The sequence below is a fragment of the Acomys russatus genome, chromosome 4 (assembly GCF_903995435.1).
Source record: "Acomys russatus chromosome 4, mAcoRus1.1, whole genome shotgun sequence".
Lineage (NCBI taxonomy): Eukaryota > Metazoa > Chordata > Mammalia > Rodentia > Muridae > Acomys > Acomys russatus.
Genome location: NC_067140.1, coordinates 56,498,831 through 56,522,089, shown reverse-complemented (window position 1 = coordinate 56,522,089; position 23,259 = coordinate 56,498,831). Strand labels below are relative to the sequence as shown.

The 23,259-nt window shown below is 44.7% G+C and overlaps 1 protein-coding gene across 3 annotated transcripts in view; it reads left to right on the top strand.

Annotated features, from left to right (window-relative positions):
* The first annotated feature begins 2,654 nt into the window (after nt 1-2,654).
* The window catches only part of Vps39 (VPS39 subunit of HOPS complex), a 43,778-nt gene continuing 23,173 nt past the window's right edge, over nt 2,655-23,259 (top strand). For 2 of the 3 annotated variants that reach the window (XM_051144440.1, XM_051144441.1), the window contains exons 1-8: nt 2,655-2,844; nt 9,144-9,209; nt 15,504-15,568; nt 16,278-16,320; nt 18,259-18,353; nt 19,078-19,176; nt 19,607-19,699; nt 22,473-22,656. In XM_051144440.1, coding sequence (XP_051000397.1) covers nt 2,772-2,844; nt 9,144-9,209; nt 15,504-15,568; nt 16,278-16,320; nt 18,259-18,353; nt 19,078-19,176; nt 19,607-19,699; nt 22,473-22,656 — 718 coding nt within the window. In that variant the 5' untranslated portion in view covers nt 2,655-2,771. Of the gene's footprint in view, nt 2,845-9,143; nt 9,210-14,992; nt 15,026-15,503; nt 15,569-16,277; nt 16,321-18,258; nt 18,354-19,077; nt 19,177-19,606; nt 19,700-22,472; nt 22,657-23,259 lie in introns of all 3 variants that reach the window. The other variant, XM_051144442.1, reaches the window with a different exon arrangement.

Below are 23,259 nucleotides of genomic sequence, written 5' to 3'. Positions count from 1 at the left end.
GGGAACATTTCTCTACAGCTTTTTGCTTTGGTTACTTTTCTGAAACCTCTCTTTGCTGGCACCTTTAAAGAACAGTAATATGAGGAAATCAGTGTATTCTGGAACTAATGATCACTGGCTGTGCGCATCATGTGTTCCTGTTGCAGGTAAAACTTAGCAGACCATTACTGTGTAGCAGGGCGGTGGGTCACTCACATGTTTTTGGGAGTGTTTGGATGCTTGAGACTTAGGGAAAAGAGCTCGCCTGTATTAAGCAGGAACATAATATACAGTTTATAGCCTTGGGCCTGATGCTATGTTACTGGGATTGGGTATATAGTGTGACTTACAAGGACATACCAGGAAGGTAATTTGGTTGAGTGGTGTTGATCTATTTCTTTCTTAGCATTGAATATTGATCTTGGTCCTTGGTCCTTGAATCTGGAACTCAAAATATTAGACCTTTTCCTATCATAATAGTTGGCATTCTAGGGCCTGGAGAGATGGCTCAGGGGTTAAGAGCACTCTGGCTACTCTTCCAGAGGTTCTGAGTTAAATTCCAGAAACCACATGGTGCCTCACAACCATGGGTCTGATGCCCTCTTCTGGCATGCAAGCAAATAGAGCATTCATGTGTAAATAAATAAACCTTTAAAAAAAAAAGTTGACATTCTAAAATTTCAAGAAAAGACTTAGATTTTTGTGTTTCTAACTACTTGGCAGTATACTTTCATTTGATTATCTGAACAGTATTTAATGTATAAGGAACAAGCAGTCCTTATACATTTAAAAAAAAAAAAGATACTGTATAAAATATCCAGAAACAGGGAGGGAAGAATGGGAGGACACAAGGGATGGGATAACCATTGAGATGTAACAAGAATAAATTAAAAAAAAAAAAAAAGGTGTGGTCAAGTAAAAAAAAAAAAAAAATCCAGAAACAGTTGTTTCGACCCTTTTAGAGTTTTGCATTAGACTCTTAAGTTTATGCCACACCTGATACTTTGTTACAGACCATCTGTATAGCTTAAATTGAGTTGGCTTTTAATTCTCCAAATGGAATAGTTACCATCAAGCATTAAAAACCAAATTAAAGAGAGCCATGTTACCTGCTTTCCTAAAACGAGTGTTAGGATGTAAGACATGGTGTGGGAGAATCAAGTTGCTGGGAGTGTGATCACCAGTTCAAAGCCCTCCCAAAAGTTAGTGAACTCTCACACATCTGTCACCTGTGGCTAGAGGCATGCAAGCCAGGGCAGCTGTGACTTACAGTTCAACACACAATTGTAAACTTACTGAAAACAGAAGTTTTATTAATTTTTTGTAACTCAACTTTGTACTTCTCAAGGATAAACTCAAAGTGTCAAAAGACTAGGCATGCCTCGAACCCTTGCTATTTTGCATTATGCAGTCTCAGGGATTAGTAGCATCAGCCATACTTGTAAGTATGTCCAACGTGCTCAGTTGAGGATCCCATTCTGGTCCTATTGAATCAAATTTACATTTTAGTAATTTGTAAGTAGATTAAGAAGTAGTGGCCCAGGGGACTAGGACAGTGACTCAGCGTTTGCCACACAGTTGGAGGATCTGAGTTTGGATAAAGCTGGTGCCCTTGAACCAAGGCAGGAGCTCACTGGCCTGCTAGCTAGCCTGGCTAACAGTAAAATGTGTGGGTGTCTCTCACAAACAAGAACAAACGAACACAGGCCTATTCTCATAAATTATAAAGTGGAGAGCAACTGAGGGAGACATCTGACTGCTGGCCTAAAACATTGGTCAGGAACAGTGGCTCACCGCAAGTGTTTACCAAACAGAAGACGTTTTGTTCACGTGTCTGATCTTTGGGCAAGCTGTTCTAAGAATCTATCTGGCAGGTAGATTCTGGGGTTGCTTCCAAATATCCTCCAGGACACAGGACAGCCCTGCATTGCAACCCCTAAGAATTGTGCTGGAGCTGGGCCCTTAATGTGTTCAGGTGTACTTACCCTGAGTGCGTACTATTCCCCTCCAAAGTTTGAGTGAAATAGAAGTGAGGCCTGAGATTGAATTTTTCAAAAGTTGCTTGTCTGGGGACGAGAAGAGGACCACTGGTCTACAGCTTTAACAGTGTAAGCCTAAGGTACTGGAATTAGTTGAAATGTAATGATACAGAAGCAATCTATTACTGGTTAGAGTTTGTCAGACTCACTAGATGCTCACAATTGTAGTAGGCCTCACTCCGAGTTTTTGCAGACTACGAAAGTAAGGCCTGCAATGGTTCTTTTCCAGAGAGAAAGAGAGGGAGGGAGTGGCAAACACCGAATTAACGCCGAATTTCCTACGTGTCATATCTCCAACCCAAGACTGACACCAAGCCACAAGTTCCTTTTTTCCGTGGTTGGGAGGGCTGGCTTTCGGTTGAGACACGGGCCTCATAAATCCTAGGCTGGCGTCGAACTCGGTATTGCGACGGAAAGTAACTCTGAACCTCCTAAGAGCTGGGAGATCTGGAGTGTGCCAATTCTCCTGGCGTTCGATCCACTGAGCCAAATTGCCATCCTGCACAAGGTCTTCACTAAATTGAGCTGCTTCCCTCCCACCACTAGCACCAAGAGAACTCCAGAGGGAGGGGGAGGAGCTTCTGCGGCGGAAGGGGCGGGTTTAAGACAGCAGGAAGTCCGGCTGCGAGAATGGCCGTGTTGTCAAAGGCCCTTTAACGGGGGCTCAGGTGGGATCCGGGTCTTCCCTGTCTTCAGGTCGCTGGCTCCTCCCAGCAGCCGGGGCGGGACGGCGGCGGCGAAGCTTCCGCAGCCATGCACGACGCTTTCGAGCCGGTGCCGATCTTGGAAAAGCTTCCCCTGCAGATCGACTGCCTGGCTGCCTGGGGTGAGCCGCGGGGCCTCGGGCCAGGGAGGCGGCGGCCCCTCGCGCCTAGCTGAAGAGAAGCAAGGCGTCTGGCCATGTGGGTAGGCCGCGGATGCAGGCTGTCTGGGCGGACTGTCCATCCCGGGCGCCTTGCGTGATCGCTAAGAACAGTCCATTTGTGGACGTTTTGTTCTCTCTTGTACGCTGTGCAGTTGGAGGCAGAGCTCGCTCTATTAACTGCTCGGTTGGGGCCTATTTCGGTTCCCGAGAAGTCTTGAGTAAAAAGGGCAAAACATTGGGAAGTCGTTAGCCTGCCAGGGCCTTGAACTTGTTCAGTGGTTATGGTGTTTTCTAGGTGAAAGACACAGAAAGGTTTACTGGGCACTGAACACATTAGCACTGTATGCTTCAGAACCCTTAGTGTGCACTCAACAGTTTACTTGTCGGTAGATAGCTCACATACTCAGTTTAAGCGGTTGATTGCCAGTATGTTGTGATGTGCCCAAGGTACCTGGCTGAAGTGGAAGAGCATTATAGCAGACTGCGGTGAAACCTAACCCATGCGACCTTGTATACTTTTTCTTGGGACTGACCAGTGCAGAAAGCAAGGTCAGCATCTTTTGTGTCTTCTGGGGTTCAAAAATGTCAATCTTGGCTCTCAAGCTGCATTGAGTGCTTTTCCATGAATCGTTATTACCAATAACAACCCCCAAAGGCTAAGTAGAAATAGTTTCACTCTTTTCTATCATTGTCCTAGAAACCAAGGGCCTATACAAAGGTAATGTTTAGAATCTTTACTTAGAGTTTACACTGAGTAACGTTGCCATGACGGACCTTGTGGAAATCTTGATGGTGGCCAGTGCCCATGCATCTACTGCTGGTGCTACCCAGTCATCCTTGCAGGTTCTTTGTGGACTCCTCAGAGGAATTCAGGTCTTCGTGTTACTCTGTGCCCTTCTTCTTTGAGCAGCCCCACGTCTCTGTGAAATAGTCTCTGTAAAATAGTACCTGCGCAAGGTACTGGCCCTTCAGATTAGGGAGAGAATAGAATCCACTTTCCTACAGATATCTCAAGAGAGCTCCACTTCCTGGAGGAGAGTGCTCTCAGTAGAAAATACATGGAGGGATTCATTTCTCTATTGTTCCATCAGATATGTATTGGATACCTCCCTGGACTAGTCTTTCCACCATGGACAGGAATACAAGGACGAATGAGACGTGATGCCTGTGCACCCAGAGCACAGTGGGGAACAAAAGCGTGGAGACAGGTTATGACCCCAGATAAGCGCTACCATAAGTATGTGCTACCTATTCCAACATGCAGGGCAGGTACGTAGTTCAGTTTAAGACGCGGGTCCAAGCAGGATGGAGGCAGATGCTTGCCACACGCTTGCCAGAAGTGTTGACTCTGTTCCTCGGGGAGAGACCCATTGACTCCACAGGATCAGAGTAAAGACCACACTTAGCTAAGCTTCTTAGGAACCGCTTTGAAGTGACAAGTGGCCTTTGCCCCTGCTTTGGTCCCTCACCAAAGAGAAGAAATGCCCTGTGCCCTAGGTGACTAACTGCTGGAGTACAGGAAGGTTGTTTACTTCTTGTAAACATGAAAATAAAAGTGGTTTGTTTTTCAGGCTTCAGATAATAATTATTGCTCCTTCAGCACTGGTAATTATTGCTGCTTCTAGCCACTGCCCTCTTTATGTGTGTTGTTCTCGTACCTGGAACCAGAACATGTAGAACCAGACAAAAATTTAAGCTGGAAGACCGGCATAATCCAGCTCTCTTCTGGGTACTGAAAATGAAGGCGTTGATGGCCTCCCTGAATTCCAGTTACAGAATCCAGCTGCCCTGTTAGCACTGGGATGTCTAATAGCATGACCCTGACAATTCTAGATTAAAAAAAAAAAAAAAAGATACATTTATTTTATCTATATGAATGTTTTTGCCTGGATGTTTGTATGTGCATCCTATGTGTGCCTGAGGAAGTCAGAAGGGACCAGATCCCCTGGAACATGGGATCTGAAGCTACTATGGTTTTGAGCCACCATGTGGGTTCTGGAACCAAACTCAGGTCCTGTAGAAGAGCAACAAATGCTCTTAACCTCTCAACCATTGCTCCATCTCCCATTCTAGATACTAGTGCCTCTAAATATTTCTATCCTGGCTGGGTGTGGTGGTGCACGCCTTTAATCCCAGCACTTGGGAGGAACAGGCAGGCGGATCACTGTGAGTTCGAGGCCAGCCTGGTCTACAAACTGAATCCAGACAGCCAAGGCTAACGCAGAGAGACGCTGTCTCGAAAAAACAAAAATAAGTAAATAACTACTCCTATCCTGTATCCATGTTTTAAAAGATTTATTTATTTATTATATGTACAATGTTCTGCCTGCATGTACACCTGTACACCAGAAGAGGGCACCATATCTCATTATAGATGGTTATGAGCCACCATGTGGTTGCTGTGAATTGAACTCAGGTCCTCTGGAACAGCAGACAGCTCTTAACCTCTGAGCCATCTCTCCAGCCCCTGTATCCATGTTTTAATAAACAGGATTGCTTTGTTTCTTTGTTGAGGCCAAAGGCCCAATCACAGTTGACTTCTCGTATTCTCAGTCTACTAGAAAATCTTGATTGCTCAGAATAAATCTCCAATCTAGGCATTTCTCCTGTTTCTGTTGTTGTTGTTGATGATGAAGGTTCTTTTATCTGAATTACCATAATAGTATTCTCATTTACATCAGCCTGCATTTGTCTTTGTCATCTTCATATTTTTGTATACTTCCAGCCTTTGAAGACCTAAGTCCAATTGCATCTCTCTTTGCTCAAACCTGTGAAGCAATGTTAACATAACTAGGCTATGCTGTTTTAAGAAAAAATGAAAAACCCAATCTTTCAATTTTACCAGTAAATACTTAGTAGCCAGGTGCTGAGGTGAAAACCTGCTAGCTTAGAGAGACAGAGAAAAAGCACCCAGCTGGCCTTCCTACTTAGCTCTCCTCCTGATGGGAAAGGCCCAAAGGCTCACTAAGCTCAGCTGACAGCCCAGGAAGAAAAGGCCAAAAACAAACAAACAAACAAAAACAAACAAACAAACAAACAACAACAAAAACCCCAAGACCAAAGGCTTGCTTGCTCAAAGCTCAAAAAGCCCTTTCTTCTTCTCCATACTGTCTTAGATACCCCTCAACTCAAAGTCCCTCCTACTCTTTAATTCCTGTCAGCTGGTTCCTTGCTCCACCTCTTGATCTAGGGTTAACTTTATTAAATCCTGTGTACACAAAGCTCTTGGATTAAAGGTGTGTGCTAGGGCTAGCTGAACCACGCTGAAATCTCCTGTTTACAATAAACAAAGTTCTTGGAATAAAGTTATATGTTAAGGCAGAACCATGCCAAGCAAGAAACAGATTTTTACAGTTTGCAGTTTCGGGGTTCACAGTGGGATCAAATATCCTGCAACAAGACTCTGTCCCAAAGTCTTCACTGTGGCTGGCAACATCTGGCATGTTCAAGTTGGAGGCTGAGACAAGAGCATGGCTTGAACCCAGGAGTTCAGGACCAGCTTATTCCATGTGGGGAGAATCTGTAGACCTTGTCTCGAAACAAGAACAAGCATATAGAATATGTGGACTGTTTATGTATGCCTGTGTATATTTGTATTTAAAATTGTTTAGTTTTACTTGTATGGCCCAAAGAAACAGTAGAAGAATAACCTAAAATTTGTAAATGATACAGCTGTTGCTTTAAAAAGGACAGGCGTTCAGCGGACAGTAATGGAATCTAAACGTTTCATAGGGTTGGTTTGTTTCTGTTGTAGTGTATATCTGTTTTTTGTTGTTGTTGTTGTTGTTTTTTGTTTTGTTTTGTTTTTTGAGACACTGTATCACTGTATGTCCCTGGCTGCCCTATAGCCCCCTAAATAGACCAGGCTGGACTTGAACTCAGATCTGCCTGCCTCTGCCTATGGCTCTTTCATGTTGAGATCTAAAGCGTACATCATCATGACCAGCCCAATTTTTGGTTTTAAACTACATATATATTTTCTATAACTAGAAATCCAATTTAGTTCATGAAACCCAATCTCAGAGTACCACCCTTGGAATCACAGATCAGAATCTTTACGTGCCAAGCTAGGAGTTTGTATTTCTAGGAAGCCTGCTTCCTTCGGTGCAGCTAACCAGGGCTTACCTTGCAAGAGCTCTGTTCTGTGTATTCGGTAGTGGCCAGCGCTGGGCCAGGACTGAAACTTTACTGCATGAAGTTAGGCTGCATTACATTGCTGGACAGAGCTTCCACAAGGTGACTATGAGCAAGGGGTCCCACCCAGCCCTCCTCATTTCCCCCAGAAATCAAGCCTAAGCTCCAGTCTCAGGGCTAGGTCTTACTTTCCTTCCTTGTGACCAGGACTCAATATGGAGCCTCGGCTAACCTGGAATTCACATCCCACCCCATACCCTTGAATACTGGGGTGATAGGTATGTGCCTCCACACTCACCTCATTGGTAGTTTTCTGGGGCCAACTCTAGTTTACATAATGTTGCCTGTTTGGGCAGTGTGTTCTGCTTTCTGCTATGCGGTGTCGATTTTCAGGTGGCTGTCCATTTCATGCTGTTCGTGATTTGCCAGGCTTTTTGTTTTCTCTGTGTTATGCTTACACTGCTGTATATATGAGTTCATGAGTGTCATTTCTAGAGTGACATGCACTTCTCACTATCCTCTAGTTTTTGCATTCTTTTTACCTCCTCGTCCAAATTTTCCCTGAGCCTTGGCCAGGGGTGAGGGTGGGAGTGTTACCGTAGATGTCTGTTTAGGGATGAACACTCAGAGGTCACTTTTTCTTGGCACTTTAACAGTCATGAGACTCTTCACTGACTACTGCCACCTGCAGAAGAAGCTCCACTGGCCAAGTCTAAGAGCCGCATATGATTGGGAACATAACCATAGATATTAGAAGGCAGTTTGATACCGTGCCCACTGAACAACAGTAGCAAATAATGGTAGCTGTTTACCCCCTCCCCGCACCCCTCCGCCGCCTGCAAAGGGCCTTTGACCTCCCAAGGCATGGATTTTTGACAGGTTTACGTCTTGTGGAGCAGGCCTCTAATCCAATCAGAAACTGCTTGATTACCCCAATACCCTTCATGTCACTATTGCACCAGTGGGCACATCTTACCTGGTGGGTTAGTATTGTAGAATTCAGGGTTCACAGCTGAGTAATACCATTGATGACTTTTCTCTCCTTGTAGCCTGTATAGCACCTTGTAGTACTGTGAAATCTAGCCAGCAAGGAGGAAATGCTCAGGCCAGTCTCAGCTCGATCTCTCTCTCTCCTGTAACCAAAGTGTGTCGTAGCTTTAGCAACAACTTCTTGCACTCTAGTTTTAGGGGCAGAGACTGTGCTGTTTGGGAGAGCCTCTGTGACCCTCCTGGCCAGTAACGTGATGTGTCCATCCCACTGCTGCTGCTGCACTTTTCACCTAGTGACCCACTTCTTCCTGGAAAAACATTATCCACTCATACAGGATGCTGTGTTCAAGTTCTCTTTCTTTCTAAAACAATATACATATTTTATTTTTCTTATTAGTTTATTTGAGATGAGGTCTCACAGTGTATTGCTTACTGGCCTGGAATTCATTATGTGAATCAAGCCAGCCTCAAACTCACAGATTAAATTATATTTTTAATTTGCTTACAAAGTAGTGGATTTCTATGAGGTGTTTTCATTCATCCTTAGTTTTGGTTTTTGTTTGTTTTTTTGAGACAGGGTTTCTCTGTGTAGACTTGGGCGTCCTGGACTTGCTTTGTAGATGAGGCTGTCCTGAAATTCAGAGATCTGCCTGCCCCTGCTTCCCTGATGGCTTAAACTTAATATTAAAGAATGAGGCCAAGGACATGTCTTATCTGTTCATGTCTCTAGCCTAAAAATGACTTTACTTGATGACCTAGGCTGACTTTAAAAATCACTGAAGTCCTTAGTTGGTCCAAGTGCTGAGATTATAGGCGCGAGCAACCATGCCTGGCAAATAAGTATTTTTTGATTGTTTCATTTTCTGCCATTTCTCTTCCTCCTCCTTCTCCTTTTTGGCCTCTTCTGCTACAAACCACACACACACACACACACACACACACACACACACACACACTCACTCACTCACTCTCTCTCTTTCTTTCTCTCTCTCTCTCTGGGAATTTAACCCAGGGTTTATATGGCTCAGGCTAGGAGGTGCCCTGCTACTGAGCCACAATTCCATCTTCCTCAGACATTCAAGTTAAAAAAAGAGTTTTAACAAAAGCTAATTAACTTTCTTTGGGCTCTTTTCTAGAGGAATGGCTTCTTGTTGGAACCAAACAAGGGCATCTTCTTCTCTACAGGATTCGGAAGGATGTTGGTAAGTGTCTCAAACCAAGCAGCAGGCGGCTTGTGATGCAAAAGAACGCTTTACTAGTTAGCTAGTGTACGGCTGTGAAAACAGTGAAAGGGTGACTAGTGGGGAGGACTGTGGAGAAATAGGGGGGAACATGAGGATCTCCTGGGACCTGTGTTCTTTGTTTGGCTTGTTTTGTTTTGGTGTTGTTTTTCAAGATAGAGTTTCTCTGTGTAGCCTTGGTTTTCCTGAACTCGCTTTATAGACCAGGCTGGCCTCGAACTGACAAGATCTGCCTGCCTCTGCCTACCAAGTGCTGGGATTAAAGATGTGCGCCACCGCCACCACCGGGGACCTGTGTTCTTCAGCAGACCGTTGCCTAGCCTCCTCTGATAGGTGGAGCTGACTGTCAACACAACCACCTTCTTACCGAAGTGATTCACTACCTAGTAAGAAATGTTTCTGATGAGAATGAAAATCCTGTATTAATGCCATAGAGTGGTAGGCAAAATGAGAGAGAGAGAGAGAAAACAACAACAGCAACAACAGTAGCTGTTGATGCAGACGACACTAACTTAGGAGGCTAGGCTAAGAAGAGGGGATCTGCGTTTGTGCCCAGTTTTCTCCTTGACCATATGACTGGCTGAGTCCTTTCTGATACCAGCATTCTCTTTGTAAACTTTGACAAAAATTGTTGGGAGCAGGTAAAGCAATAACAGGCTTGAGAGGCTTTTTAAAACTGAGGCTCTTATTGATTGTGCTCTTTGTCAGTAACGACGTAGAATAATAACTAAAGCATTTGAAATGTAGTCTGTTAAAGACTGCCTCCTTCCTGGCTTTACGTCTGTGCTTTTCCTTATGGAAAATGGATGTTTGAGAGACTGGAGAGAGAGCCCAGTTGGTGAAGTCTGTGCTTTGTCAGCATGAGGGTCTGAGTCTGATCCTCAGGGCCATCATAAAAGAGCCAGGCATTACCATGCTTGGAATCCCAGCTGTGGGCAAGTAGAGACTGGCAGGCTGACAGAGTTAGCGAGGTTCAGGTTCCATTGACAGACCCAATCTCAAAAACCCAAGGTGGAACACGGCTCAAATTGTCCTCTGGCTTCCACATGCGTATTCACACACATATGCTTTCAACATAGGTGCGCACGCGCGCGCGCGCGCGCACACACACACACACACACACACACACACACACACACTGATGTTTGCATATTATGTCCCGAAACCACTGTATATAGAAGTTTGTTGTTAATACCAGAGGAAGTTGAACCAAGTTGTCATATTCAATCATAATAGATCTGAAAGTCCACCAATTACATAGTTTTCTTTTAATTTTTTCATGTTATTGTATTTATTTATGTGTATAGGTCCGTGGGGACAGTGTGTGTGTGTGTGTGTGTGTGGGTATGTGTGTGTATCTGTGTGTATGTGTGTGTGTGTATGTGTGTGCATGTATGTGTGTGGGGACGAGTGTATGTATCTTTGTGTCTGTGATTATGTATACATACAAACGTACGTACGTACATACATACATACATATATACATGCATGCATATATACATACATACCTAGGGAGGTCAGAAAAAGACATCAGATCCCCTGGAGCTGGAGTTATAGGTGGTTGTCAGCAGACATAGATGCTGAGAGCCAAACTCAAGTCCTCTACAAGAGTAGCAAATGAGTAACCATGAGGCATCTTCAGACACAGCAAGTACATAGTTTTCAGCCTACTATCTATTTTCTTAGTAGCTTAGGGTAAGTAAGAGTAGAAATAGAAGCCTCTTTTTGGAATCTGGAGTGGGGTCTCATAACATTAGGATAAAGAACATCTGAAGCAGTAGAGACAAAGGAAGGGCCTCTAGGCATGGTGGCTTACCCCTAATGCTCAGGAGGCTAAGGCAGAAGGATCACAGTGTAAGGACAGTGAGCTGTATAACAAGACCCTGTCTCATAATTAAAAAAAAAAAAAAAAAAAGGAAAAAGTCACCAGGCATGGTGGCTCACACCTGTAGCTGCAGCACTTGGGAGGCTGAGACAGGAGGGTCATGAGTTCATGGCCAGCTTCGCTTGACTCATGGTGAGACAGTCTCAGGAACAAAATAATAAGAAAAATCAGGTTCTATAAACATTAAGAGGAGATACCAGAGACCAAAACAGAAAGTTTATTTCATTTCTAAGTTACTCCACTTACGTTTAAGTCAGGCGTCATCAAACTTCTCCTGTGAAAAGTCCGTGTAAGGCTGGAAAGTCACTTTAGCAGTTAAGAACACTTGCTCTTCCAGAGGACCTGAGTTTGGTTCTCAGCACCCACACTGGGTGGCTACAGCTGCCTGTAACTCCAGTTCTAGGGTATTTGGTGCCCTTTTCTAGCCTCCACAGATACCTACATATGCATGCATGGAAACACAGATGTACACATAAATAAAAATAAATCCTTAAAAAACAAACAACAGCAAATCATCCAGTTGGTGGGCTGGAGAGATGGCCTAGTGCTTAAGTGTGCATGCTGCTTTTGCAGAGGACCCTAATTTAGTTCCCAGCATCCACACTGGACCTCTCACAAGAACCTGTAACTCCAGCTCTAGAGGATCCAATACTTACTTCTGGCTTACACACATACATACACACACACACACACACACACACACACACACACATATAAAATTTAAAAAACTTAAAAATTAAATCTTCAAGCCTGTCGTGGTGGTGCATACCTTTAATCCCAGCATTCAGGGAGGCAGAGGCAAGCTGATCTCTGTGAGTTTGCAGCCAGCCAGGTCTACAAAGTGAACCCAGGACAGCCAAGGATACACAGAAAAACCCTATCTCAAAAAACTAATAAATAAATAAATAAATAAATAAATCTTCGAGTGTGGGGGGGGGGGCTAAGTTAGCCCTTATGGGCCATAAAATCTGTGTCATTAGTTTACTTCTGCCACTGCAGGATGAAAGCAGCCATAGAGGAAGTGTAAATGTGAAAAGGATCGTGTTCTATTCTATCACACACACAGGGCCCAGCTTGGCCTCTGGGTGCTACTTTGCTAATCCTTGCTTTAAAGTTTGAGTTCTCAAAGTTAGAATATTTTTATTCTATGACATATGTAGTCATTGATTTAAATATTGACCTTGCCTTGAACTATCTAAAACATTTAACAGTTGTCTTTTGGCCATATACCATGGGCTCAGATCTAAGTGTGAGGGGTGGACCAGAAAGTAGATAATAATTGCTTCTCAACCTTTTGGCTAAGATCAAATGCAGAACACTACAGTAAAAAGCCAAAACAGAAAGAATCAGCAAGGTATGGGGTCTCAAATTTGTTATAATAGCACTTTGAAGCCTGAGACAGGAGGATTGTCATCAGTTTGAGGGCACCTGGACTACAGTTTGGGACCCTATTTCACAAAACAAAACCAAAACAATCTTTCAAGCCAGATGTGATGACTGCATGCCTCTAATTCCAACATGTAGAAAGCTGAGACAGGAGGATTGCTGCAAGTTCAAGACTAGCATGGCCCACATACTTTGTTTCAGGTATGCAGGCCCATGGCTATCTCAGAGAAAGCGATTTTGTATCTTGTTGAGTTATAAGATGAATTTGGCTATTTTTGTTTTTGTTTTTCATGGACTATTAAGCTTTGCCTGAAAGACTAGTTTTTCAGATCTCTTGGGACATTGAGTAAAGATTTTTTTTGTTTTGTTTTGTTTTTTGAGACAGGATCTCACTATGTAGCCCTGGCTGTCCTAAACTCACTATGTAGACCAGGTTGGCCTCCACTTCACAGAGATCCAGTTGCCTTTGCCTCCCTAGTGCGGGGGTTAAAGGCATGTGCCTTTCACTGTGTCTGGCTTTTTTTTTTTTTTTTTTTTTAAACAAAGTCACTTCAAAGGAACACAACTGGCAGTATTTGTCAAAAGTTATAAAGTTAGAGCTTTCAACAGAAAATGAGACTTGTGGCCAGTTGATGCCTACCCCATAAGCTTGCTGCCTTCTCAGACCTTGAATGTTTTTTAAAACTCATCGAGCATTTATTCAACTAGTAACCATTGCTAGAAGGGCTTCCCCAAACTGCGCTTCCAGCTTCCACTAGAGAAGGGAAACTAAAGCAGGAGGGCAGATGGGAGACGTGAGAATTAGGGAAGAGTAGCGGAGGGCAGGGAGAGGGCAGGGGGAGGGCAGGGGGAGGGCAGGATGGGCTGTGTGCAAAGGCGGAGTCCAGGCAGACATACCCCCAATGAGACATGGCCACAGGCAGCTGCAGGGACAGCCAGGAAAGACGGGTCTGTGAGACGCTCCAGTGCTTCCTGTCATGAGGCAGCTGCTAAGAGGGGTGACCAGGTCTCAGGGTTCTGCTTTCAGGCTCTGGCAGAGAGCCAGGGTTGCTTTGCTGGCTCTCACCAGCTTCTGAAACCTGCTCTGGGCACCACATAGCCACCACTTCTTTTCTTGGAGTAAACCAGCTTCCTGGTTACTGTTGTTTGAGAGAACCTGGGGATTCCCCTCTCCACAAATGTCCAGACACACGGGAAACTCATCTTCTAGCTTCCTCTTGACCAACAGTTACTTTGGCTTGTAGCCTCAAACTCCACTGTACTCAACTGGAATGGCCACTGAGCAGCCTGGCTCTGGATCACAGCCCTGTGATGCACAGGAACCAGGCCTGGGCAAGCTCTGGAGACCCTGTCCTCTGGAGATCTTGCCCTTAAAGGTTTTTCCATTGAGGTTGGGGTGACTACTGAGTGTGATGTTAAATAGTCTAGAATGGAATATGCTATCATTTGGGAAAGTTGTGACTTGGTGAAACTGTTTTTTTCCAATGCTAGTGCATAAAGTTTCAGATCATGCATGAATAAAAGGGCCACCCAACACATCAGACACATCACGGGGCTCTCAATGTAACAGAACGAAAAGTTCACTGATATGTCTGAGATTGAGTCTCCATTCTAAGAAACTCCCTTTGTCAAGTTTTGCTGTATTATCAACAATGAAGATCTAGTTACTTGAAAAAACAGAATATCACTCTTTTCCAGCTATATCCATGTGAGAACAGATCTTTGTCCAACACTGGCTGTTCCCCCAGCTCCTTGATCCATCAGACACCTCAAATATGATGTTGGAACCTGCCATAGTGCCACATACTTGTAATCCCAACAACTTTGGAGGCTGAAACAGAAGGACAGGCGCTCCAGACCATCCTAAACTGTATAACAAAGCCCTGTTTCACAAATACAATGAGATCGTGTCTCAGAAGCAAACAAGCAAAAAAAGGGGGGCCAGTGAGATGATCCAGTGGGTGAAGTGCTTGGCTGACGACCCCAGCTCAATCCCTAGAACCTGTGTAAGGCCAGAAAGAGAGAACCGACTCCACAAAGTTGTCCTTTGCCATCACATATGGTGCTCCTTCCCCCAGTAATAAAATAATACTAGGAAAAAGTGGAAACTCATGTGGCAATTCATGCTATAATCCCAGCATTCAAGAGGCGGAGGTAAGAGGATTGTAGTAAGTTCAAGCCAGCCTGAGCTATGTAGTAAAGCCTAGCTTACCCCAGGCTACTGAGTAAGGCCTTTTCTTAGAAAATATTGGAATAATAATACCAGCTTTTTGGGGTTAGTTGTGAGGTGGTACAAATACAGATTAAGCCCACCCAGCGCTTTGTGTCTAGTCTCTGCCTTGTAGTAGCTGTTGTTACTATTATAGTTGCTCGTATTTTGGTTCAGTAACTTCTGCAGCTAAATGTGTTTCCCCAGCAAGATTGGGCTCATATGTTTTTATGGTGTTGACTTTCTTCCCCTCTTTTGCAACAGTGCCTGCAGATGTAGCCTCACCTGAAAGCAGCAGTAAGTGTAGATGCATTCCCCTGCTCTAGCTTGGAGATGCTGCTGCTGGCTCTGTCCTGGTGGTGCAGGATGTAGGGTTGCTGCTGGGAGGTGGTTCCAGCCGGAAGTGGACTTTGCTGGGTCTCAGGGCTTGGGCTCTCGTGCTTGTCTACTACTTACCCGGCTTCCTGTGAAGCACTTGGCCAAGGTATTTTGTAGGGTGAGATCTTGACTCCAGGTACCTTGCTGCAATGGTCAGTGTCGTGTGATCTTTTCTGCTGATGCCAAAGGTGCATGTGGAAATCCTCTGCTATAGCGTTGGAGTTGAAAGCCACCTACTGTGCTCAGTAAAGACAGCTGTCTGTTTTAGACCTCCAACTTGGAGTCTTTTAGGTGTTTGTAAAGACTTATCAGGAATGGGTGCATATGATGCCACATTTTTGTTGTTCTCTATGTACTTCCGTGTCTGGAGCTACAGAGGTCTGTTTGTTTTCTGTAGGTTGTAACAGGTTCGAAGTAACGCTAGAGAAGTCCAATAAGAACTTTTCCAAAAAGATCCAGCAGGTGAGTGGCCGTGAGCAGTGCTATAAAAACTGTCTGGATTCTGGGAGGCCCTGCTGTGTTAGTCTGTTTTTCAGTACAATAACTGAAGCAGCTACTTTAGGAAGAAAAGAGGTTGACTTAGCTCACAGTTCTAGAAGTTCAGGAACATGTCATGGCCAGCATCTCTGCCATGGTGAAGGCCTCATGACAGCACACATGCAACAAGGAAAGGTCATATTGTCAAACAGGAAGCCAGACATGATTCCGGAAGGGACTTGACCTGTTCTAACAGCTGTACCTCTCTTGAGCACTAACCGAGGAACCCATGAGCACGAACTCTCCCTCTTCAATTCCATATCCCCAGTGACCTACAGACTTCCCACTAGGCCTCACCCTTTAATATCACCACACTGGGGACCAGGACCCCAACAACTGCATTAGCCAGTGGGGGACACACTCAAGCCCTATCCAAAGCTACAACTTGACAATGTTACTTAATTCTGAGTCCTCTTCTCTCCATCCTCTTTATACAGGGCCTCCCTCCCTGTCCGTGCTCATGTGCCCGAGTCCTCTTTCACAAGCAGAAGCCGTGCTTACACATAACAATGAGTTCGGTGTCTGTAACCAGTACAGGCCCGTCAGTCTGATTTAGTCTTCTTGTTAAGTGAACTTTTGTTAAACCTTACATGAAATGTTTAACTGAGTCTTCTAATAATTTGCTGTTTTCCAGATCCATGTGGTTTCCCAGTTTAAGATTCTAGTCAGCTTGTTAGGTAAGAAAAGGGGTTACATTTGTGTTTCCTGTGTTCATGTGGCAGTAATTGACAATGAACTGGTATCTTCTAACCAGATCAGCAGGGCTTTGGGTGACAAAGACAGCATCTGCATGAATGTGGACCGTGTCCTTCAACAAGTAATAATCCACCCAGCGATCATGTATTTGTGAGCCACACCCTGTGCAAGTCTGAAGTAGACATTAGAAATACTGAGATGAATGAGACATTGTTTCTTCCTTTGATATTTGTATGCTGATTATCATGGCCAAAATTTAAAAGGAAATGGTAACACAGACTGTGACAGTCCTGTGGAGTCTGAGGAATTGCAAGGACTGCTAACTGTTTCCATAGGAAGAGAGAAATAGGCAGAAGTTTTCCCTGACTGGCAGGAAACAGCTTAGGCAAGGCTGTGTCATATGGCAGAAGGTGTTCCCTGTGGCCTGGCTCAGGACATGTGGTGAGGAATGGCAAGCTATTAAGCAAGAGGCAGATGGGCCAGCATTGTCAGAGCCCTCGCTTGCAAAGCCACAGAGGCTGAAGAGTAGAAACTTATCTCACGCCCTGTACTCATTAACCAGAGGCCTAAAGAGCAGACGCATTTTCAACTTAGTTCCTGGGTCCACAATTCAACACGACATACTAAATCTTCACTGTAAGAGCCAGCTGAGAACCCAGTTCCAGTGTTCTGGTAATCCTTCTGCCCAAGTTTGGAAGGCAGAAATCCTTGCCATGGTTTGTATAAAATCTAGAGACAGGACTGGAGAGATGGCTCAGAGATTAAGGGCACTGGCTGCTCTTCCGGAGGTCCTGAGTTCAATTCCTAGCAACTACATGGTGGCTCACAACCATCTGTAATAGGATCTCATGCCCTCTTCTGTCATGTAAGCACACATGCAGATAGAGTACTCATATGCATAAATTGCATAGATAAATAAATCTTATGTTGCTATTAATTTAAAAGTATGGCCTAATGAATGTTTGTTATTGGGCTTATAATTATGATGATGGTATTATTTAACCCACTTTTACAATCAATAAAAACATAGACACCTGATATATTTTAGAATAGCCTTATTACCTGGAGCATGGCAGATATTAACTCCCTAAGCTTCCATTATCTCCCATCCTCCACCCCATGCCATCTGCTTCTAATAATTTCTATTTGGCCTACCTCCCATCCATAATCCTAAAATACTGCTAAGGTTGTTCATTTGGGCCTTTTCTTTCCTCCTCTTGGCTCACGTGACTCTTCCCTACTCCCTGGCGATGCTCTTCCTCTTCCTCCTCCCGTACCTGTCTGCTTCTCCTTCCCCAGAGCCTTCTCTCCCAAGGCCCGTGAACTTTGGCCACACCTACCCCATTCTGCCCTGCCGAGGTTTGCCTTTTAATCAGCCAATCAGGAATAATTTCTTAGGCAAGGTATGAGGCAGTTTGCTTGTAAACTGTAAGAATTTTGAGGGACAAGCAGTTAACAAATACAAAGCGCCAGACCATATTCCAACAATCTTAAAAAATAGTCAAAGAGAATTTCTTTTTCCTCACTGGAGCTTTCTAGCATATGTAGCTCAGAAAGTTATTTCCTGGATAAATATGCTGACACATTGCCACGTTTGAGAAGGACACACGCAGGAGGGCTGAAGTGAAAGCTGCTTTCCCGAAGTCAGCTCAGAGTCGTAAGGAACAGAAGACGTTTGTACTGATAGAGCCCAGAGTGGGCCGCTGTTATAATGTGCAACTGTAGCTGTGGCTGTCCTGGACTCACTTTGTAGACCAGGCTGGCCTTGAACTCACAGAGATCTGCCTGCCTTTGCCTCCCAGTGCTGGGATTAAAAGGGTGCGCCACCACGCCCGGCCCCACAGTTGATTCTTTGCTTTTATCTTTGTGACTAAATTAGAGCTTGTCTTAGTGATAGTGTTGTACTTCCTCCCAAACAGAAAACAACATTTATGTCCATGACTTACTGACATTTCAACAAATCACTACAGTTTCAAAGGCGAAGGGAGCATCGTTGTTCACCTGTGACCTCCAGGTGAGTGGGTTCCAGGTGAACTTTGGCTGTATGACTCCAGCATCACCTTAGTTTCTACCATTCCATGGAAGAATGACTGTGACATCCAAACCCAGCAGCCTTCAGAGAGAATGTTTTGCTTTGGATCATACTAGATGCCGTACAAAGATGCAAGATTTTCATTCCCCGTGTGCTAATTAAAATGCAAGGTGTCTGTGTCAGAAGGTGACTTACCAGAGGTAAAGACAGATGTCAGACCAACCACTGGTGGGAAAGCAAGACCTTAACAGTATCATGAACCTGTTTGTGATATTAAATTGACTTGTTCTAAGCAGATTACTGTGGTCTTTGTCACTTGGGAGTTTTCATTGCTCAAAAAGACATCTTGTTTTTGCCAATTCATCATCCTTCTGCTCTCTAGGCTCCCCAGGCCTCTTCTTAGCTCTGATCACTGTTAGCTCTTGTGGCTCACGTCTACTCAGGAAACAAGTGGTTGGGGAGATAGCGCAGTTTTAGAATGAAAGACCTACTCTGACTTGGGACTGTGGTGTGGAAGAAGTAATCCTGAACCAGGTGTGTCTACATATTCAACAGAGTGGTGTCCCTCCACCCGGCTTTGACAGTGAGGCTTTAGGGTACAGGGGATTTGCAGGTTGCATTCACGTTGAGGTAGCGCATTGCCAGTCTGCTTGCCACTGTGTGGTGGAGTTATCGCATCCTCATTGGCTCCAGTGTCTCTCCTCAGCACACCGAGTCTGGTGAGGAGGTGTTGCGAATGTGTGTGGCGGTGAGAAAGAAGCTGCAGCTGTACTTCTGGAAAGACAGGGAATTCCACGAACTGCAGGTAAAGTCCACTGTGCTATCTGTGTGGGTGGGGTGGGAGCTGGTACTGAAGCCAGTCCACAGTCTCCTGTTTAGACCTAGTGAAGAACGCCAACTTGAAGTCCTCCCTAGGCAGATGCTCTGACATGGCGCCCTGGGGCTTGCTGGTTCGTGCCCATTGCTTTGTAATTCCACAGCATTCCTGCCAATTGCCTCATCTATAGTGGGTTCTCACCTTTTCCAGTTCCTTGGTGATTTATATTTTATTTATATAGTTCTACAGGAATTGTGCTCAGGTGTGGGTGTAGGGTATTTTGCAGACTGGAAGTAGTCTAAGAGAAAGGTGTAGCCGGGCCCTGTCTCGAAAAAAAAAAAAAAAGAGAGAAAGGTGTGAATCCTACCCCATCCCCTTTTAACATCTTTACAACTGAACTCATACTCTCTTTATTCAGGGGGACTTTAGTGTACCGGATGTGCCCAAGTCCATGGCGTGGTGTGAAAATTCTATCTGTGTTGGCTTCAAGAGAGACTACTACCTGATCAGGGTAAACTCTTCTGTTTTTGCAACTCTCATCAGTTTGCCTTGGGGAAGTGATCACACACTTACCTTGCTACATGGTCGTCGCTTCTTAACTACAGGTCGGGAGACTGCCTTAAGTAGAGCTTCGGATGTAACAGCATTCCTTTTTCTGTGCATAGTTCTCTCTCTCTCTCTCTCTCTCTCTCTCTCTCTCTCTCTGTGTGTGTGTGTGTGTGTGTGTGTGTGTGTACATACTCAGTATTTCCCACAAGTCAGGTGTCCGTGTGTGTGTGTGTGTGTGTGTGTGTCTGTCCGTCCATCCGTGTGTGTGCGTGTGTGTGTGTGTGTGTACACATACTCCGTATTTCCCACAAGTCAAGTGTCCGTGTGTCCGTGTGTGTGCTTGTGTGTGTGTGTATGTATACATACTCAGTATTTCCCACAAGTCAGGTGTCCGTGTGTGTGTGTGTGTGTGTGTGTGTGTGTGCTTGTGTGTGTGTGTGTACATACTCAGTATTTCCCACAAGTCAGGTGTCTGTGTGTGTGTGTGCGTGTGTCTGTATGTGTGTGCTTGTGTGTGTGTGTGTGTGTGTGTGTACATACTCAGTATTTCCCACAAGTCAGGTGTCCGTGCAACTGAAGCCAAGCAAAGTCAGGTTTCTTTTCTCTGTATCACTACGTATAGTATCTGATGACTGTTTGTCTATCTGTCCAATTATCACACCCTTTCCCTTCATGTTACTACTGCTCAGGCTGCTCAGGAATTACATTTGAATTTTAGTGTTAGCTTAAGTATTTCAGACTTTTGAGTTCACAATCTCTTAATATATTTATTTTCACTTCTTTCTTTCTTTTTTATTGTTCTTCTTTTTTTTTTTTAGATTTATTTATTATGTATACAGTGCTCTGCCTGCATTACACCACCTGCAGGCCAGAAGAGGGCATCAGATCACTGATGGTTGTGAGCCGCCATGTGGTTGCTGGGACTTGAACTCAGGACCTCTGGAGGAGCAGTCAGTGCTCTTAACCCCTGAGACATCTCTCGAGCTCCTTTCACTTATTTCTTAAGTTAAGTAGGTGTACTATAGAAAATATAGATAAGGAAATAGAGGATGTGCAAATCATTCAGACTCCCCCAGATCAGAAACAACAAGTACAGGTGAGGGGTAGGACCTTCTGTTTGAATCCTCAGCACCTCAAAAAGAAAATAAAAGAAAAAATACTAACTTTTTGCCTTTTACTATATGAGCTTCTACCCTGTGTTTGTTTGTTTGTTTGTTTGTTTGTTTGTTTGTTTTTAACTTGCTGGAGGTTGGAGATGGCTCAGTGGTTAAGAGCACTGACTTGCTTGAGACCCAGGTTCAATTCCAACACCTACAAGGTGACCAAACACCAGCTGCTACTCCAGCTCCAGGGGATCTGATGTCCTCTCTGAGCACAGGTACCACATGCGGTACACAGTCATATATGCAGGTAAAACACCTGTGTATGTTTTAAAACTTATCTTGCTATACAAATTGTTTTTATAATTTGTTTTTTCTAGTATAGAGTGATGAATAGCCACAACATTGCTTTTTCCCCTCTGATGTGCATGCTTTAGGTAGAAACGATGGAATGTTCCTCACTTCATAAGAGTAAGCTAAACTCTTGGCTACTTTTTTTGTTTTGTTTTGTTTTTTGTTTTTTGAGACAGGGTTTCTCTGTGTAGCCTTGGCTGTCCTGGACTCTCTATGTAGACCAGGCTGGCCTCGAACTCCCAGAGATCTGCCTGCCTCTGCCTCCCGAGTGCTAAGATTAAAGGTGTGCGCCACTGTGCCCAGCTCCCTTCACCTTCTTGAGGTTTTATTTTCTGAGGGCGGCAAATCTTGCATTAGGACCCTGGCATACGTTAAATCCCGTTCTTTTTGTTGTGCAGTCCCTGATTGTGACAGATATCTGGGTGATGTAACTAATGTCACAGTAACAATTCAAAGCAACTCAGTCAAGCGGGGCGTGGTGGCGCACGCCTTTAATCCCAGCACTCAGGAGGCAGAGGCAGGCGGATCGCTGTGAGTTCGAGGCCAGCCTGGTCTACAAAGTGAGTCCAGGATGGCCAAGGCTACACAGAGAAACCCTGTCTCGAAAAACAAACAAACAAAAAAGCAACTCTGTCGCCTCCCACATCTCTTCCCCTCATCCAACTTGCAGTCCTCCACTACCAGGGATGTGCTCTCTGTATCTTAAGTTTGGTTGTTTTGTAGACTGTCATGTAAACAGATTGTATGGAGTGGAGATCTTCCGCCTAGCAGAGTGCGTCTGAGGTTCTGTGTTTGTGCACTGGTGGTTACTGTTTTCACCACTCCGTAGTCGTCCTGACACGATGGCCTGGAGTTTCTTTAGTGGCCCGTCAGCCGAAGGAGAGTGCTGAAGCAAGTGCTCCCCACTTTCAGCAATTCTGAATAAAGCTGCTATTTGTATTTATATGTATTTGGGGATTTGTATAAATGTAAACTTTTATTTCCCTGGACAGTAACTAGGAGTGGTCTTGCTGACTCCTGTGGTAGCTCTACTACAACCCTAGCAGATAAACTATTGGTACCATTATGCATTTCTGCCAGAAGTGATATTCTGTATTGTAGCACCTAGCATTGGTAGGTGCCAGACGGATGCTTTTCTCTGTTCTTACACTGTGGAAAAGATTGTCATAACAGATACCATGTTAACGTCATTGGCTTCCCTGGTTTGAGTGTGTGTGGATTTTTCCAGGTTGCATTCATGTCTGGGGAGTGCTGGGTGACTCCCCTCATGTCTTCCTACAGGTGGATGGAAAGGGGTCCATCAAAGAGCTCTTCCCCACAGGCAAGCAGCTGGAGCCTTTAGTTGCACCTCTGGCAGATGGAAAAGTGGCCGTGGGTCAGGATGATCTCACTGTGGTGCTCAACGAGGAAGGCATCTGCACTCAGAAATGTGCCCTGAACTGGACAGACATCCCAGTGGCCATGGGTGAGGCCAGCAGCAGCTGCTGCTTTGTCCTTTGGGTTGGGGCTGTGTCATCCCTGTAGGATCAGTTCCATCATGGCTCTAGCAGACTACCCACCTCCCAGATCCCCGCTTCCTTTTTTTTGTTTTGTTTAATTTTTAGGGTTTTTGTTTGTTTGTTTTTTATTGGCTTTTGGGGGCAGGGGATGATTTTCGAGACAGGGTCTCTCTGTGTAGCCTTGGCTGTCCTAGACTCACTTTGTAGGCCAGGTTGGCCTCGAACTCACAGTGATCCACCTGCCTCAGCCTCCTGAGTGCTGGCATTAAAGATGTACGCCACCACGCCCGGCCCTGGAAGTTGAGTTTTACTTCAGAGGAAGAAGACTGTACAAAGAACATGGGTTTCAGGAAGTGGCTGTCTACTACCGTCTCCATGTCTTCATTTCTATTCTTTCACTTTCCTGTCATTAGCTCTTATTAGCTCCTTTGCCAAACAGTCTGCATTTGGAAATTGTTTACTTATCCCTCTAATATGTATGACTTAGAAGGGCAGGCTGTTTTCACAGTGGGCTTGTTGAAGCCTGCCTTAGGCTCCCTTTGCTCTGTAGTGGTATTTTCTGGAAGCAT